Source organism: Punica granatum, chromosome 2 (assembly GCF_007655135.1).
Source record: "Punica granatum isolate Tunisia-2019 chromosome 2, ASM765513v2, whole genome shotgun sequence".
Lineage (NCBI taxonomy): Eukaryota > Viridiplantae > Streptophyta > Magnoliopsida > Myrtales > Lythraceae > Punica > Punica granatum.
In genome coordinates this window covers 14,600,926-14,618,835 of record NC_045128.1, presented here as the reverse complement: position 1 = coordinate 14,618,835, position 17,910 = coordinate 14,600,926, and the positions used below count along the sequence as shown (strand labels likewise).

At 36.3% G+C, this 17,910-nt stretch overlaps 1 protein-coding gene and 1 long non-coding RNA gene across 2 annotated transcripts; both read left to right on the top strand.

Annotated features, from left to right (window-relative positions):
- Positions 1 to 6,321: 6,321 nt before the first annotated feature.
- Positions 6,322 to 10,859, top strand: LOC116197148 (alpha/beta hydrolase domain-containing protein WAV2). The gene is made up of 8 exons (XM_031527194.1): positions 6,322 to 6,724; positions 7,584 to 7,619; positions 7,747 to 7,825; positions 7,900 to 7,954; positions 8,030 to 8,146; positions 8,777 to 8,941; positions 9,819 to 10,071; positions 10,382 to 10,859. The coding sequence occupies exons 1-8, from the start codon at positions 6,487 to 6,489 to the stop codon at positions 10,396 to 10,398; spliced, it is 960 nt and encodes a 319-aa protein (XP_031383054.1). The 5' UTR covers positions 6,322 to 6,486; the 3' UTR covers positions 10,399 to 10,859.
- Positions 10,860 to 11,962: 1,103 nt separating this feature from the next.
- Positions 11,963 to 15,777, top strand: LOC116196821. Its single transcript, XR_004154901.1, has 4 exons — positions 11,963 to 12,367; positions 13,103 to 15,099; positions 15,177 to 15,247; positions 15,492 to 15,777. It is a non-coding gene; the product is annotated as an uncharacterized LOC116196821 (long non-coding RNA).
- The last annotated feature ends 2,133 nt before the right edge of the window (positions 15,778 to 17,910 follow it).

Genomic DNA, 17,910 nt, shown 5'->3' with positions numbered 1-17,910 from the left:
TTTGGTACAAACATCTTAAAACTGTTCGCGGTCGTAGGAGACTTAACTATACATTATCTCTCCAAAAAGATCACTCCCTCTGTTTGTATTCATGATTAGTATGAGATACTAATAAAGATGGAATAGTAAGTCTCATACTATCTGACGATAGTTGTTAAGACTAATAAGTGGACATTATACGATAAGTAGGTCGAACATGACGTGGTAACTTTACTAGTGCCAATGAATACTATCTAAACCAAAGTGGTGCATATAGTCTTTTGACTTGAGATGATATGGTTATCTCATACATAAGTAGTTAGGATTTGCTCATGCTTATATACTTGTGCTAAGCAAGGGTATCTGACAGACGGTGGTCCAAGTTAATTATGTATGGAGGCAAGTTACCAATCAAGATAGGATTCATTGACTTGAGTATATAGGGAAAGATCCTATGGACATGAGTTATGTTCTTGATTAGAAAATCCTTGGCCAAGGTAGTTGGACATAAATAGAAATGAGTTTCTATTTTAAATTCTATTGATATAAGAATGAACGCTCAAAGGTTCTATATGATAAGCTACAGAGTTTGACATTAACTATGATCTTGACTAGATCGGGATCCATAGTGAAGGGACTTGAGTGCATGGCATATATGGTCATTGGTTCATCAGAATGTCCTAATCGAAGATTCGTCATTAATTGGATTGTCATGATATGACGTTAAACGTTACTCATGATCTTTGGAAGCCAATGGCATTTTGAGAATTGTGCTTTTGATAGCAGGAATGAATTTTCAGTAATTTTAAATTTGTTAACATTACAGTCTTACTGCCACTTAGTGATAAACCTAATTAGTCACACACAATATAATTTATTTGAACCAAGAACCGATTGATTCTAATTAAGGAAGTTAATTAGTAATCAATTATTGGATTAGACTTGCAATGTAGTTACAGAGGTGCTATCACTATTCGATATAATAGTTTCCTTAAATAGAAAGTTAAAATATATAGAAAGTCTGTCTACGAGGAAACATTTCTTAAGTGCATTAAGGTCTTTTCAAAAAGACAAGAATGGTCTTGGAATTATTTAAAGACATTAGAACACGTCTGCAATAATTAATTAATTGAAAATTAATTATCATTCCTAAATAGTTCTTAATAGGTTTTTTCGGTGTGAACCATGATATTCGAAAGCCCAATGGATTTCGATTGATCCAATCAAGTCATATCGGCCCATTAAGAGGTAAAACTCTCATAGCGTAGATTTTCTTCACTCACAAACCGTGTTATTTAAGAGGAACAAGCGTTGAATCACTTGAACCAATTCACGTTGGTCAACCCTTAATTGGTTTACATGCAAAAAAGTATATATATATATATATATATATATATGTATGTATGTATATATTTATATATATGTTTTGTCTTGAAACCTATGTGTTTTGTTGCATAATTCTAAGACACTAAAAAGAAGAGAGAAAGGAGAGGAGGCACACGGCTGAAAAGAGCAGCCGTGTTTGCCCTCTGCTCACTGCCGATTGGAGAAACACGCAAGCTCCTTTTGGCCACGAGTTGGATTACGAGACCACTGCTCGTTCCCGCTCGGTTCATGGTATCGTCTAGATGTGGGGGCAGTGTGGTGGTGGTCGTGTCGTTGAGGAGCAACCCTTGGTAAAGACACATTTGTGTAGACGAGCTAGAAGCCAAATACTTGGACAGTTTTAAGCGATTATTTGAGAAGGCGATTACTTGGCGATTTTGCGGGATTTTGCAAACGAAGTAATTTTCGATAAAGTCTCGTAGGATAGCCGAGTTAGCATTATTTAATTGTGGCAAAGTGATACCTTGTAGTCCAAATTGGATTCCGGATGTCGATCCTGCATATATAAACAAATGAAAATTTCAATTTATTATTTATTTCACTTCCGTTATGTTTTTGGTATTGTTTTCTAACACATGACTCTTGCTTTAGAATAAATGTAGTTGCATGAGCGACGACTCGAACCTAGGACTCCGGGCTACCAGACCTTTGGTGGTAACTCAACAATCTTCATGAGATGTAGAAATGGCTGGGCAACCTTTGGTTTGACATATCAAGACTGATTGAGAAGGGTGGGAAATAATTTGTAGGCTTGATTTGGTAGCGTCGTTGCTAATGTTAAAATGTTAAAATATAAATAATGAAAGGAAATATTGATTTCAATTAAAGTGTTTGGGAGGTAAATATTTAAAACTGATAAAATTAAAATTAATGTTATAATGAATAATAAGAAAAAGTAATTTTCATAAACACTTACTAGTTTGTTGAAGAAAAATTTCGTTTTCAACCACTAAAATCAATCAAATTATGGTTTTGAAATAACTCACTAAATACTATTTCTGTTTAAAAGTCGGTAAAAAAAGCACTTATTTAACTGTCACGTTATTCTTAAACGAAGCCTCACCAAGTTCACACCAGCTCCAACTTAGGAGAAAGAAAATTTATTAACAAAGAAGATAATTTTTATGTGCGGACTAGGTCAACACTTACAGTGAAGTACGGCATATAGCTTTCCGTAATCTATATTGATATAGACAAGTATTATAGACTTGAGACTTGGGCCCAGATGACAATCGTAAAAGTAAAACCTGGCCCATTGACCCATCAAGTTGAGAATTGATTGAGGCCCAATTTTAGACCTGAAGCTCGGTCCATAACAAAAAGACAGCTGGGTATAAAAGGAAAGGGACGAAAAGGAAAAACTAACGAGCTCATTTCTATTTTGAGTCCATCCCTCTCTGAATTTGTTCTCTCTCTAGAAATCACCATCCACTGGCCGGAATCCGGTGAGAAATTCAGCATTCCGGCCACTCTACGTCCTCATGCCTCATAATATATAATCATAAATTTTGAAGTAGGTATTTTTTATGTTGTCACCTCATCATAATGAAATAGTCTTATATTATGTTACCACGTCATCAAAACTCTAAACCTTCTTGTACTACTACATCACTATCTTCTATTTTATAAATTTCCAACAATTTCATAAACAAATGGATAACCCGTACTTGCACAAAGTTTTTTTTTTTATTTGGAAGAAAGTTGAATAAGGATATGCTCACATTTATGCACATATCAGGGGAAATTACACAATTAGTACAAAATCTTTTATAAAAATAACACTTTAATATTTGGTAAAGAAAAGTAACACTTTCACATGAAAACTAAAAGTTTAATAATTTTGCACATAAATTCATAATTTTATTACAATATTAGTTGCGCAATGTAATTAATATTGCACAACTATTGTTAACTAGTGGATACTCGCGCTTGTGGAGTAGTTTCTTGTCAATTTTTATAAGATCGAAAGTAGATAATTAACACATATGACATAAAAATAAATATAAATATGAAGAAAAAGTATGCTAAAAACTACATATTTTATTAGGTATACCTAATAAATAATAGAAATTGTGAGTGCGAACAAGTATATAATCTAGTCTCATAGAAACGCGAATAACAATAATATTATAATATAAATTCAATAGGGTTGGCCCGATGGTTAAAGGAAGCAACTGCATTGGTGGAGATCAAGTTTCAACGTTTTGTATTTATAGGCATATATGGCACATTAAAATTGAATAATTTCATGTATATCGAGAAGTTATTTCCAATTATTGAGAAAATATAATTTTTTAAGAAATTTAATTATATATTATCACGTACAAATGACATGAACACAAAATTAAAGTGCATTGAATATGGTCGAAGTAGAACATTATGTAAGTTCATTGAACTGGAATCGAATATTAATACAATGGTTGTAGGTTTGTAGTTTCGCTTATGTACTGCTTTCTCGTCTATGTGCCTTATAATTGATTGTTAATATGGTAAATAACATTATATATCCAAACCTTTGCAATTTTTATTAATTTTATCTTAGTTTACAAAAATGCATGAGATATCCGAACGTATAGGAAGAGGTCTCAAATCTATCACCTTCAACATTCCGTCAATTTTGGATGGAAAATCTTATTTAAGTTGTAGTCATATGCAAATTGGCGGCCCGAAAGAGGAGAATGATTAGCTCGAAGTTGACCCGATGACCTCTTCAAGTCAACCAACATAGGAGGGGCCCAAACAATACCACATCAACATTGTTACGTGCCAAGCCAGATTTTTCATCCAAAATTGACAGAATATTGAATCACCCTATATGTTGGGATGACCCGTGTCATTTTCGTAGGCTGTGATAAAATTGAGAAAAAATGCAAAGGTTGGCATATATAATGTTATTTACCTATGTTGATATAATCAATTACTTTTATATAGTTATTCGAGGCAATATTTTCATAATTTATGATATAGTATGGCAGTACAATTTGATATCAATCACTTCACAGTGGAAACTAATTTCGTTTCTTATATTTTAATGACAACAAAAAATAATTAAGCCATGTAATACAACTTTCAATTTATATATTACTCAAAAATTAAACCTAAAACAACAATTTACAAAAAAATTAAGCCATTTTGTTTGAGTTATGGTTTCAAATTTCATAAAATGCTTTTTAAGTAGTGACAAAACTTAAACTAATTTTCAATATCTCATCAGTGTTCTTCTTTTTCACTTGGATGGGTTTCTCAAAAATTAAACATATTTATTGTTGAAAATGAAATTCTTCTTGTTGATTAAGAGCACAATTGTATAAGAAAAGAGTAAATTATTTGAAAGAAATTTACAAAAACAAAAAAGAAACTAATATTAAAAAAACTAAAGAAATAGGTGCTAAATTAGAATTTATTATCTACTTTCCATTTTAACATACTAAATCATTGAAATCCCGCCACATAATCCCATTTTTTTAATAAAAATTGAACTCACCCCCTAATCCCATTTTTTAATAAAAATTGAAGAAGACAAAAATATTTGTGAGAGTAAAGAATACTCTCTATTAGTATTCAATCTCGAGTGTTGCACGGGGTTTGTATTCATATATTTATATACATACAATTATAATAATAATCATATTATAAAATACTTTATTGAAAATAAAATTTCTCAACGGTTAATTTTTAAAAATAACTTTTGATAGGATTGATCAAATAATTTTAAACAGTCCCATTATATTTCTATAACCGGCGTTTTTATTACGTCTTACATATTTATTTAATTTCTTCCACAACCTTAGTTTGCAAATTTTCTAAAGCTAATATTGAGACATCTTCATTTTCAAATATTTAATTTTTATATCAACATAATAACATAAAACCATTAACTTTTGATGATTTATGAATGAAAATCGTATGCACATGATAAATTGTCGACATCATCATTTTCAAGTATATAAGTTACTATCATGGAGATCATAAAATTACTGGCTTATGATATATTTCTTATGAAAATTATATGAATATGATAAGTTATTTACATATCAATTGAAAATATACTCTCATATATCAATTTAAAATTAATCTATTGTATTTCTATAAATAGTGTATTTTTGTATTTATTAGTAGCTTGCAATAGGACATACAATTTATTTTATTATACACAATAGATGAGAACTTATATTTTGCCTAATCTATCAAATCTAGGGAAATCGGGGTGGTGGGGGAGAGGTCCGACTCGAAGGTAGAGGCCGGCAGGAACGCCCCAACCCCTTGTCCCCCCATTTCAATCTTCTTCTTTTTAAAAAAAAAAAATTGGTGTGTTTTGTTTTAATTTAAAATTTCCAATTTTTTATTTTTTTTAAAAAAGGTCACGTCAAGTCCGTTAATGGAAACATAAACGTTTGGACCAAAGTGGTAAAAATGCAAAAGGTTGAAGACAAGGAAGGTTTATAATCAAAATGATGAAAAATGTTAAAAAGTTCATGAGCAAAATTTTTTTTTTCCCTGAAGAAATAGGTCACAACTTTTGGTAGTTATAATTTTATATAAAGTGGATAAATAAAATTTTCAAATAAGTAGAAATCTAATTGGTCATAACAAATAAATGTGCTTCTTAAGTAAATAATAATGAGTTTTTTCAAAAAAAATAATGAGTTTGATAAAAAAAAAAAGAAGTTAAAACAACTTTTATCCTTATTTTTCGAATAATTGGATAGGTTCACAAAGGGATATGAAAGTAACAACTGCAATCTTAGTGTTCGTAGAAAGTGTCAAAATCTTTAATCTCTTAATTCTAGCCGAAAACATATACCATTAACGATGATATATACTGCACAAATATAATAATTATTTTTTATTGGGATACGAGGATTTATGAATTTTCTAGTTTCAACAAAGGAAAACAATAGTTCTTTGCTTGGTCACTCCAAATTCATATTCATCGACGAGTCACTTCTTCGTGGGCTATTATAAAGGAAAGAACGGGGAGGAAGCGCAACTTTTGCTTCAGAGTCTTTCAACGGTTCGATATTTCCCCGAACGGAATTCCCATTTCCCATACCGGAGTTCCCGACGGAGAGCTCTCACTCACACGAAGAGAGAGAGAGAGAGAGAGAGAGAGAGAGAGAGATGGTGTCGTACGTGAGCGCGCTGCTGTACGGAGTGGGCGGCTTAGTGGTGGCGGGGATGGCCCTGCTAGTGGCCTTCCAGGAGCGGCTGGTCTACGTCCCTGTGCTCCCCGGCCTCACCAAGTCCTACCCCATCACCCCCGCCCGCCTCCGCCTCACCTACGAGGACGTCTGGCTCCTCTCCTCCGACGGCGTCCGCCTCCACGCCTGGTTCATCAAGCTTCTCCCTCAGTGCCGTGGTACGCTAGCTCCCGTCCCCTCCCTTTGCATCCTCGAGCTCGCTCGATCTAAATTGAGTGAGGCACTGCGCTAGGGCTCCCTGTTTGAGGTAGAATTTTGTGTTAGTTGGTGACCAAGTCAGCTGAATTTGGATTAGCGTTCTTTCCTCCGTCCTGTGCATTCCCCTCTCGTTGGATGTTTGATTCGGCGTGAATTGAGTGTGCTAGGGTTCTGTTGTTGCGCAAATTCATGCAATTGGTGCTGGCTTGATGCGGCTGTTGGCTGTTGACTGGAAGGATTTTCATATCCTTGTGGCAGATCTTAGTTCGATCTAGGTCTCTACTCCTTTGACTACCTTGTCCTTGAAGTGCTGCAGTTGAGCTGAGGATCTTCCATAGTTTGCCAATTTGAGCTAAAAAATTGGGGTAATGGATGCCGAATGTACTCTTTGTTGAAAAACCTAGAGCTAGCTTGGGATTTCATGTCTGCAGATACGACACAGGGAAAATGGTTGAGGTGGTGTTGGAATTCCGAGCTGTAACATGGGATATGATGCGGTGGATAAATTTCGTAAGCTTTTACCGTGGAATTGTTTAAGAATTATCTTGATATTCGCTTGAGACATGAGAATTTGGTGGTGGTGAGAATTAGTAAAAATAATAAATACAAGCCTAAAAATGTTCTGGCCTGCTGTGCATGTCTGGTGACTGGACTGATGTTTCCCTAAGCTGAAATTGCTTACTCTTGAGTCCGTTATTGAATTCTTCTTCATAGTTTTGTTTTTCACTTTTCTCGATTTAGCTTTACTTTGGTTATATTTCTATCAGTTGAACATATAATATATTGCGACTGAGATATTGGTTTTGTACTTTTCTGCAGGCCCGACAATCTTGTTTTTCCAAGAGAATGCTGGAAGTATCCTTTGTTTAATCATTCTGGGATTCTGTTGTTAATTTTATTCAACATGTTGAACTTTACTTCTTTTTCTTGTGGGCATCCTGGCAAGCCTTTTCTTTTGGCAACCCTAACTTTTGATAAACAGATATCGCCCACCGTCTTGAGATGGTTCGGATAATGTTACAGAGATTGCAGTGCAATGTATTCATGCTTTCCTATCGAGGGTATGATCTCGCACTTTACTGTGCTTGTCAATTTTATGAATGAGCACTCATTGGTTCTATTATTTTATGAGCAGATATGGAGCAAGTGATGGCTATCCTTCTCAGCATGGGATTACAAAAGATGCTCAGGTGAATTTACCTTCCAACATTGTCCTTGGAATTCTTGAGAGAGTTTGGTGATTGTTCATTATTTGCTGTGTGTAGGCTGCCTTGGATCACCTTGTTTCCAGGACTGACATTGATACATCTCGAATAGTGGTATTTGGAAGATCACTAGGGGGTGCTGTTGGAGCTGTGCTCACCAAGAACAACCCTGACAAGGTATCATGTAGCTAATGTTCCAGTACCACTTGCTTTGGTCTTTTCCCTATGTCATATCTCACTTCCTTCTTTCCTGTGAAGAGCTTACAAGCCGTTAAAGATTGATCCAGTTAGAAGTTAGAAGTAGTTTTCTTCCCATTAAGCTCTGTTACCTTCAAATTGAGTTTGCACCTTAGAGCTGTTGGGTTTTATTATAGGGCCTCGCATGATATTTAAGTTGAGAACTCTGCTCCTGCAGCTGTAAATGTTGGACGGTCTCTCTTTACTGAACCTTTTGCCTGTGGATCAATTGGAATAGCTCAACTGTTTGGATATTGGCAAACTCTTGATGTAATTGTGCAATCACAGCCCTTTCTGCTTTTGGTTCAACCTGCCTCAAGTGCATATTTAATAGTTTCACTTGCATCTTTTACATTTTGTCTCTGACGCATGTACTTTCTGCTGCTGTAAATTAGCGTTCACATAGCAAAGCATTGAAAAGAATTTTAATTCGGCTTTCTCACACTGAAAACAATCGTGGTTTGATTCTTGAAGTTTTTATAGTTTTGATTTAAGTATGTAATAAGTTTGAAATATATTTGTAGTTTATACAGGTTCTTAAACAATTCTTGTTGCTTCTCTCTCCTTCAGGTTGCTGCTCTGATATTGGAGAATACTTTCACATCTATTCTGGACATGGCTAGTGTTTTACTGCCCTTCTTGAAGTGGTTTATTGGCAAAAGTAGTTCGAAGGGTCCTAGGATTCTGAACTTCCTTGTACGCTCTCCCTGGAGTACAATTGATGTTGTTGGGCAGGTGAGTCTATTTCTTCTTATTACCTTCACTTGTGTAATATTCTGGACACAAGGCGATGTTCACTTGCAAATATCTAGTTGAAGGGATGTATTAAAGTTTCCATGCAAAACATTTTTCAAACTACGTTTAAGTTCAACCATATTTAGCATAGTTCTTTTTCTCCCCTGGGAATGACGAAGTTTAAGAACAGCCTCACATATATATTAGTTGGATACCCTCCTGGCTGTTATTCAGTTTAGCAAGTAGTAACTGAGAGAATATGTCTCCTCCTCTTTCCCAGTAATTCCAAATATAGCCACCCCCCATCTCCTGCTCCCTACCCCTTGCCCCTCCCTCTCCTTCCAACAACACCCTCTTCTCTCCTTATGTCTGAGCTTTGGAAGGAATTCCTTTGTCAGATTACATGAAATGTCTGGTTATCTTCCCATCTATATCTGTCTGTTCTTTCAATACTTCGCAGTTCACAATGGGGGTATACATATAAATCCAAATATAATAAGTTTAGAGAAGGGACAGAAATATTGATCCGTTTGTCATTGAACAGACTATGAGCACAGAGCATTAAAGTGAGGAAAGAAAGGCTAGCTTTTGAGCTTGAAGAGAGACAATGGTGTGGAGATGGGGAGAGATAGTGAGAGAATTCTACCATTACTTTCTAGTGAGGCGTATTTGAGTCAGTTTGTAAGTTCAGCTTTCCCTCAGCCAAAATGGCTGTGGTAATTATACCTAGCCTCTTACCTTATTTTGCGGATCTAACTGTTAAGCTTCCATAGCAGAGACAATGCCTGGTTGTGCTTTATTGCTTGACACTGATTATTTCTTTCTGTTTTTAATTTTAATGTTTCGTCTTACTTAAATTCAACTAATGTGATTTCAGATTAAGCAGCCAATCCTCTTCCTCTCGGGATTGCAAGACGAGATGGTTCCTCCATCCCACATGCAAATGCTTTATGCCAAAGCAGCTGCCCGCAACAGGCAATGTGTCTTTGTAGATTTCCCTACCGGGATGCATATGGATACTTGGTTAGCTGGTGGGGATCACTACTGGAGAACGATACAGCAGTTCCTTGAGCAGCATGTTCCAGAGAAGAGAGAAGAAAATGAAGCATCTCGGAATGAGAATATCTCAGGTTATTTCTCCCCAATTTCATCCAATCAGAAATTATAAGAAGCTGATAAAAGAGATATTAGAAAAGAAGAAAAAGAGAGAGAGAGAGAGAGGGAGAGGAAAGGACGTTTGTTATTGTTTGAATATTTGCCCTGGAAGGGTTTGGCCTTTTTACTGAACAGATCATGTAGATAAAAGATTCGTATAAAGTCCAGAATGTTCTATTTCCCAATAAGATTATGTTGATAAAGTCCAAAACTTATACTTATCTCTGAAAATATACTGATTGTGGGAGCACAAATTAAATCAGATACTTGTGTCCTACTTGGCAGATATTGATTCTAGCTAAAGCGATTCCGATATCAATGTAGAAGCCCCTGGTTAGAGTGGTTCTTGCAGCAGCCTTGGGCTATTTGGCGACTTCTCTAAGAGGTGTGCAGTAGCCTGAAGCTTTCTGTCTCTTGCTGCCTGGGGATCCATTTAAGGCGGTCGTCGTGCCGATTTTTGCCGAGCTTACTGTTTTGTGTTTACACCCATGGATGAAGCCAAATCTGTAAGGGCTGTGACTCTCTATCTTATTGTATTGTCGTCAGGGGGGAAATGCCTAACTGACCTGACTGATATAATTTTTGTGCTGTATGAAAAGAAATTAACTGAAAAGAAAAGGCAGGGAATATACTGCAGTGGCATATGACGGATGTTATTTTCAATTTCTCACACGGTTTGTCTGGCACTTTTGTAGTCGAAAAATTTTATGGTCTTGTATACGAACTTGTGGTTTTTGAGTGTTTAAATTTCCCGATTCCGCTACCTTGTTTGCTATTGTTGCAAGTGAAGGGAAAATTCATGTAGATTTTTCTGGAGGAAGGAATATATGATCAGTAGACTGCAGTTTTCTGTTGTCTCGGTTGAATATGTCGGACGGGGGGATGATATATGGTGTCATTTTAAAACAGTATTATAAATAAATAAATAAATATATATATATATATATTAACTTAAGAAATGCAATGCAATTATAACCAGTAAAATTAGTGAAAAATTTCACACTAGATGGAGGACATATATGGCATATATATAAATTAAGAGATTAAGTTTCTTTTCATACATTCTAGACAATAATAGTTAAGACGACGTATATACCATGTTAAAAGCTAATTGAATATATTGGCTTCTTCACTAATTATTTTCTACTCCAATAAAGATAAACGAACTCGAGTGTGAAAATAATTTTCGCTATATTTAGTAAGAGAGTGAAGTCGTCCTTTTTTTTCTTTCCGCAATTAACCCTCCATAAAAATAAGAAACAATAATTTATTGATATATTCTTTTCTAACTGATTGTTAAATGCAATTTTTCGATCCCTCGGGATTGTCCGGATTTAATTGCCTAGTCTTTTAACTATATTGACCGATGATCTCCCCAAATTTACACGTCTGTTAAAAGAAAGCACAACAGAGACCCAGCTTGAACACGAGAGGAAGAGCTGCCTGTAATAGTTCGTCTAATCTAATCTCAGTTTTCTTCCGCAAATTTCTCTTTCTTTCTTTTTTTCTTTTTTTTTTTCAGATTACTTTCCCTACCTCAGACACAGAGACTCGAGGGAGGGGAAGGCGGGGGGTGATCTTTCAATAGGAAAGAGTGTATATGTAAGTAGGGGTGTGCACAGATATCGGGTATATCCGGAATCGGTCGGAAGCTATCCGTTAAGGCACAGATATCGGGTATATCCGGAATCGGTCGGAAGCTACCCGTTAAGGTAGGGTCCGGGTAGCTCGTATTGAAAATAGGATAAGATTCGGGTATCAAAATAATGAATCGGTAAAATTCGGTTCCGGTTTCGATTCCAACCTACAGGGTACTTAGAACCGAAATCGGATGATAATTACTATAAAAAAAAGGAAAGGTAAAGTTAGTCTGTATTACAGACTAACAGAGTTGGGAAGATTGAAGACACAAGACAGGAAGGAAGAGCGAAGAGGAACCCTAAATCGCAAATCGTCTCCGACTCCAACTCCTCTCGTCTCCGACTCTCCACTCCAGCTCCTCTCCGTCGGTCACATCTCGTCTCCGACTCTCCACTATGGCTCTCTTTCCCGCTGAGCTTCTTTTCTGCTCCAAATCCGTCACTCTCGACTCCGACTCTTGACTCCGGCTCCTCTCTGTCGCTCTCGTCTCCGACTCTCCTTCAAGCTCCCTTTCCCTAGTGAGATTCTCGTCTGGACTCCACTGCTCACCTAGGCATAGGAATTGCTGACCTTTACTGCTCTGTTTTCTCTCGGGGCGGTTCCAGTTGATAAGGAAATCCTCGAGCTGCGGTGAGTGATCCATAGGAATTTTCTTATGATTTCGGAAAACAACTTCATGAGTTGTTCTTGACATTTTTGGTAAAGTGCTGAAAGCAGTTTTGATTGTTCACGTCTGACAGATTTGATGATAAAAATTTTCCTTGTTTTTTCTTGCACTGGAATTGCTACTCAAAGTTTGTAGAGAATCATCTTATGGGCGATCTACTCAAAGTTTGTTAAGAACAATTTTGTGTAAATTTCTTTAAGTGCAAAAGCAGAGATTTGTAATTTTACAAATCCATTAATAGTATGATCACCTTTAATGCCAGTGAACCGAGTATTTGAATCGCTCATGAATTTATTACTCATCGATCTTGTCAACTGTGCTATCCAATATCAGTTGATTACAACACATTTTGAGTTTACGTAAATTGAAAGCTGTTATTATCATCATATGTGAGACTGTACAGTGTGATATTCACGACATGTGTATGGTACAAGATAACATGCTTTATTATATGTGTACAAGATAATTGCAGTCTGTTGATAACATGTGTATGGAAAATAACATTGTATATTTATATGTGTCAATATATTTATGGTATATATGCATCTATTTGTTGCTGCGCCAACACGTCTGGCGATCTCTTTGTGCTTAGATCGTTTGGTCACTTTCCAACCATATATCAGCAGACTGTAGACATCAATTGACTAGAATATATAGACAGCGATTGATATGATTATTTGCTCAATTATTTATTGCAGATGGAAAATTTGCTTAACAAGATCACTGTTGATAATGAGTCTGCATGTGGAGTATCATCGACCAAAGTGGGCTCTAAGAAGTCAAGGTCCGAGGTTTGGGATCATTTTCATAAGGGCCAAGATGAGAAAAATGGAAAGGATGTTTCCATTTGTAATTACTGCAATTCACTTCTTGCTTATTGTGTTGATTGGGGTACTTCATCAATGTGGAAGCATTTGAAAACTTGCTCAAAATATCCCTAAAATCTTGACAAAAAGCAAAAGTTGATATCATTATTTTCTCAATCTGGAGTAGATGGAGTAAGTGTCAAATCAATCACCACTTGAAAATATGATGAAGAATATTGTAGGCACATGTTAGCTCGAATGGTTATTGTTGATGAGCAACCATTTTCTGTTGTCGAGAAAGAAGGTTTTAGAAGTTTTGTGACAGTATTGCAGCCTTTGTTTAAGCATGTTTCAAGGTTTACAGTTGCTAGAGATTGCATGAAGCTCTATGTTTGTGAGAAAATGAGCCTAAAAGATAAACTAAAATCTCTAAAATCAAGAATTGCTCTCACTACGGATATTTGGACTTCCATTCAGAATTCGAGTTACTTGTGTCTCACTGTTCATTGCACAAGAGAGTTATTAATTTTATTGTTATACCTAGCCATAAGGGTAAGGAGATTGGTAAGATGGTTGAGAAATGCATCAATGAGTGGGGTATTAGAGATTGTATTTCGTCTATTACAATGGATAATGCTAGCTCCAATGATGTTGCTGTGAATTATTTGAAGGATAAGTGGAAGAATGTGCTTGTCTTAGATGGAAAGTATTTTCATATGAGGTGCACAGCTCACATATTGAATTTGATTGTGAAAGATAGGTTGACTGAGATTCATGATTCTATTAATCGAATTCGAGCTGCAATAAAATATGTGAGAAGCTCTCCAGCTAGAGCTCAGTTGTTTCAGCGTTGTATTGTTGAGGAGGGAATAACTTATAAGGGCTCTGTTTGCCTTGACATCTCAACTCGGTAGAATTCTACTTATCTAATGTTGGAAACTACACTTAAGTTTAAACAGGCTTTTATTAGACTTGAAGATGATGATAGTGCTTTTATCAGTGAACTTGATGGTGGAGTTCCAACTAGTGAAGATTGGGATAATGCATCTATGATGTGTTCTTAGGAAACTTCTATGAAGCTACCAAGAGAATGTCTGAGAGTCTCTATGTGACGTTTAATAGTTATTTTCTTGAAGTTGTTAGCATGTTTTCTATTTTGACTGAGTGTGCGAGAAATTCCAATCCCTGTCTTCGATCTATGGCTAGAAAAATGAAGGAGAAATTTGACAAATACTATGGAAGTGTGGATCGAACAAATATGATGGTATTGATAGCTGTGGTGTTGGATCCTTAGTATAAATTGAGGTTTCTAAAGTATTGTTGTCGGAGAATTTGTGGTGATTCTGGTAAAGCAGAGGAGATGGTTCAGCATATAATGGATGTCTTGGAGGGTCTTTTTTCATTCTATAAGAATATTCATTCTTCTTCAGTGAGTGAAAGTTGTACTTCAACTGCTGAGTCAATCACTCATTCACTTCTTGAGTCCAGTAGTTGTGCCAGGATTGTGAATCCCAGAAAACTAGTGAAAGGTTGGCGTGAAGATGATGAAAATGTTCAAGAAATTGGGTCTAAGTCTGAATTGGAGCAATATCTTGATAGTCCTACCGAGTCGGAAAGTGATTCATTTGATGTATTGAGGTGGTGGAATGATAAGAAATCAATCTATAAGATATTAAGTTTTATGGCAAAAGATATCTTAGCCATTCCGGTGTCCACAGTAACCTCAGAGTCAGCTTTCAGCACATCTGGTCGGGTTCTTGATCAATTTCGTAGATCTCTCATTTCAAAATTTGTTGAAGCTTTGATTTGCGCACAAGATTGGTTGCGCTCTTCTCCAACTCCGATCACTATTGAGCAATAGTTGGAGGATGCGGAAAAGTATGAAGAAGGTAATTTTAACTTTATTTCATGGTTATTCTTTTCATCTAATTTTCACTTACTCTTTTAACTTTTTATTTTCATGTAGTTTTCTTTTTATAGAACTCAACGGCGCCACGACGGAGATTATGGTGAATTAATGTGTGGAGCAGCTACAAGGTAATTTTAACTTTATTTTATGGTTTACTTCTTGACTGGATAAATCTAGGCACTTTGTTCGCCTTTATGTATTTGTTCTGTTTTTTGGGTTCCTGCTCCGAAGAAGTAGTCTCCATCCTTGTGTTCTAGATCAGTCTAAGGTTCTGTTGTGACTCTTGTGAGGAAGTAAAACTTTTTGTTGAACATATTCATATCTCCATTGTGATAGACATTCTAAATGTGGCAATTTTCTCCATTGGTGCAGCAACGGTAGACAAAATTGGTCAGGGACTTCACAATTCCCTTCCCTTGCCTATCATATGAGATCTTTTGAGTTATCTTTTTCTAATCCTGTATTTTTTCTTAAGATTAAAGTGTGATTTTTCTGCTTTTGGATAGATAAACTTTTTAGTTCATGTACCGTATTAGTCCATGATGGACGTATTGTAAGCAAATATTACATTTTATTGTGTAAGATCATATTATAGATATTTAGTTTTGTGGATGGATTAATGAGACATTATTTTTTTATTGTTGTGGATTAATCTAAATCTATGCCCATATTATATTTGCCGTGATTACTGATTATGGGTAGGTTCTGATTCCATGATTCAACAGGGTATGGTCCGGTTTCAAAATCTTGGAACCGGTCCTTTACAGGGTAGGGTCCGGGTATCATGAAAAAAATAGGGTACTCGGAACCGATCACCCCTATATGTAAGGTCCTAAATGAATTGACTTATTCGAAAAAAAACTTGTTCTTTGAAAGATCTATCTGGTGTCCTTTTTACTCATAATATACTGCCCCTCGTTATATATACTTCCTTCTCCATTGATGTTCTACTTGTTTCCTTGAACGGCCAGCTCTTGCTTTGTTTCTTGCAAGTTCAGCGCGGCGGGGGACTGAATAACGTACAAATGCTATACACATTTCTCCCTATATTTGTCCCTCCTATTCTTGGTCGTTTGATTTTCAATCAGGCAAAGAATAACTTCTCCCTTGAGAATGAGAAATTTAATAGGTTAGCTTCCAATTCGAGAATGACTCCAAGAATATAACGGGGAAATTTATTATCTTTGAGCGTACAAATTTTGAGTGCACAGGTAAAATTTGTTACGTGACATAAGGGGCAGATTTAAGCATGAAGCTGGCAGATTTATTAAGCTCAACGTGCCAATTTGGATGTGCAGCAGGTAAATTTGTTGAGCAGCTCAGCGAGCCGACTTGGCCATGCGACAGGCACATCTCTTACACGCCTAAAAATCGTACATCTATTTTCATTTCTTGACATTATTGTCGTCTACAGTGGGCAGGTTATCTTCTAAACATTTTTTTTTTTATCGAATTCGCTTAAACAACTGCTATTTTGTTAATTGCAAGTGAATACTGACTTCTCAATATCCTCCTTTATGCTTTTTGAGGAATTAAGGGCGGTGGCCAGCGGACTTCAATTTTCAATTAGAGAAGGCGGGAACTGGCCGTTCATGCCGTGATTGATAGTTTACAAGTATCAAAGACCCGCACACCGGTCTCTGTTCCTCGCAAACCTATAATAACCTTTTCTTCATCTTCTTCTTCCCTCGCATTCTTATTTCCAACAAATACTTATGAGCTTACTCTCTACCTTCCTCTTCCAACCACTTCTCCGATCATCGTTTCTGGCGACTTTATTTGCTTCCCCAGGCTTGTTCCTCACTTCCTCATACAATTGTAAGTCTTTACTTCTTCATCTTTATTTATGCTGATTACATTTTTCCTCCATGCTTTTAGAGTTTTGATCTTGCTTAAAGGTTCGATTTTTTGTCTTCAAATTTAGCTTTGTTCTGATACGGTCCACTGCTGATTTTCAAGTTCTTAGTTATTCGATCATGTATCAATTGCTTTTCCCCGAGAAATTCCCTTGCAGCCCTACGGTTTGGCTTTGTGTTTGAGTGGAAGTACTCGAGCAATGGATTATCAAGCATGACAACCGTTTCATATTCTGTCGTTTTGATCTTATTTTGTGAGCCTACAAGTTAATTTTACTATTCTAGAGCTTTTGTTTGTCATTGAACTTTGAATTTGTCCTTGTCCCTATTATTTTTCTCGTTTAGTATTATTGTTATTATTATCACTTTGGTAATTGATGATTAATTTCTGGGTTTTTGGGTTTTATTAATAGCATGTCACGAGGAGTGATGATGATTTAACGAACTGTTATACAGAACCATTTTTTGACCTCCTTCTCCTTTGCCCGCTTGTAGGTTTGTTGTTTGCGATAGTCAATCCCAGTAAATCAGACTAACTACCTGGTAAGTCGGGCAAAGATATTCATCTTGCCCCTCCCCCGACTCGAGAGAGTGAGATCACTAATGAATACCATATGCCATTAGCCTAATCGCTCATTTCATCAAGCATCGACACTACATTCACTACAAAAAAAAAAGGGTTTATGGCAACCTTTAAAGAGACTTTGAATGACCATCAGGGGTGATGGCATAGTGGTTCCAACCTCACGCCCATGTGGTTTGGAAACCCTCAGGTCTCAAGTTCGAATCCCTCCGGAGACATATGCTAGGGTGGGCTCTTTGGCTTGGGCCTAGGGTCATCTCCGGTTTCTGTGAACTATACTAGGTCACTGGTGGTGCTACGCTGACGAGACCAGTGCTTACGCTGGTTGTTCAGTTCGTTTAATATGTTCGCG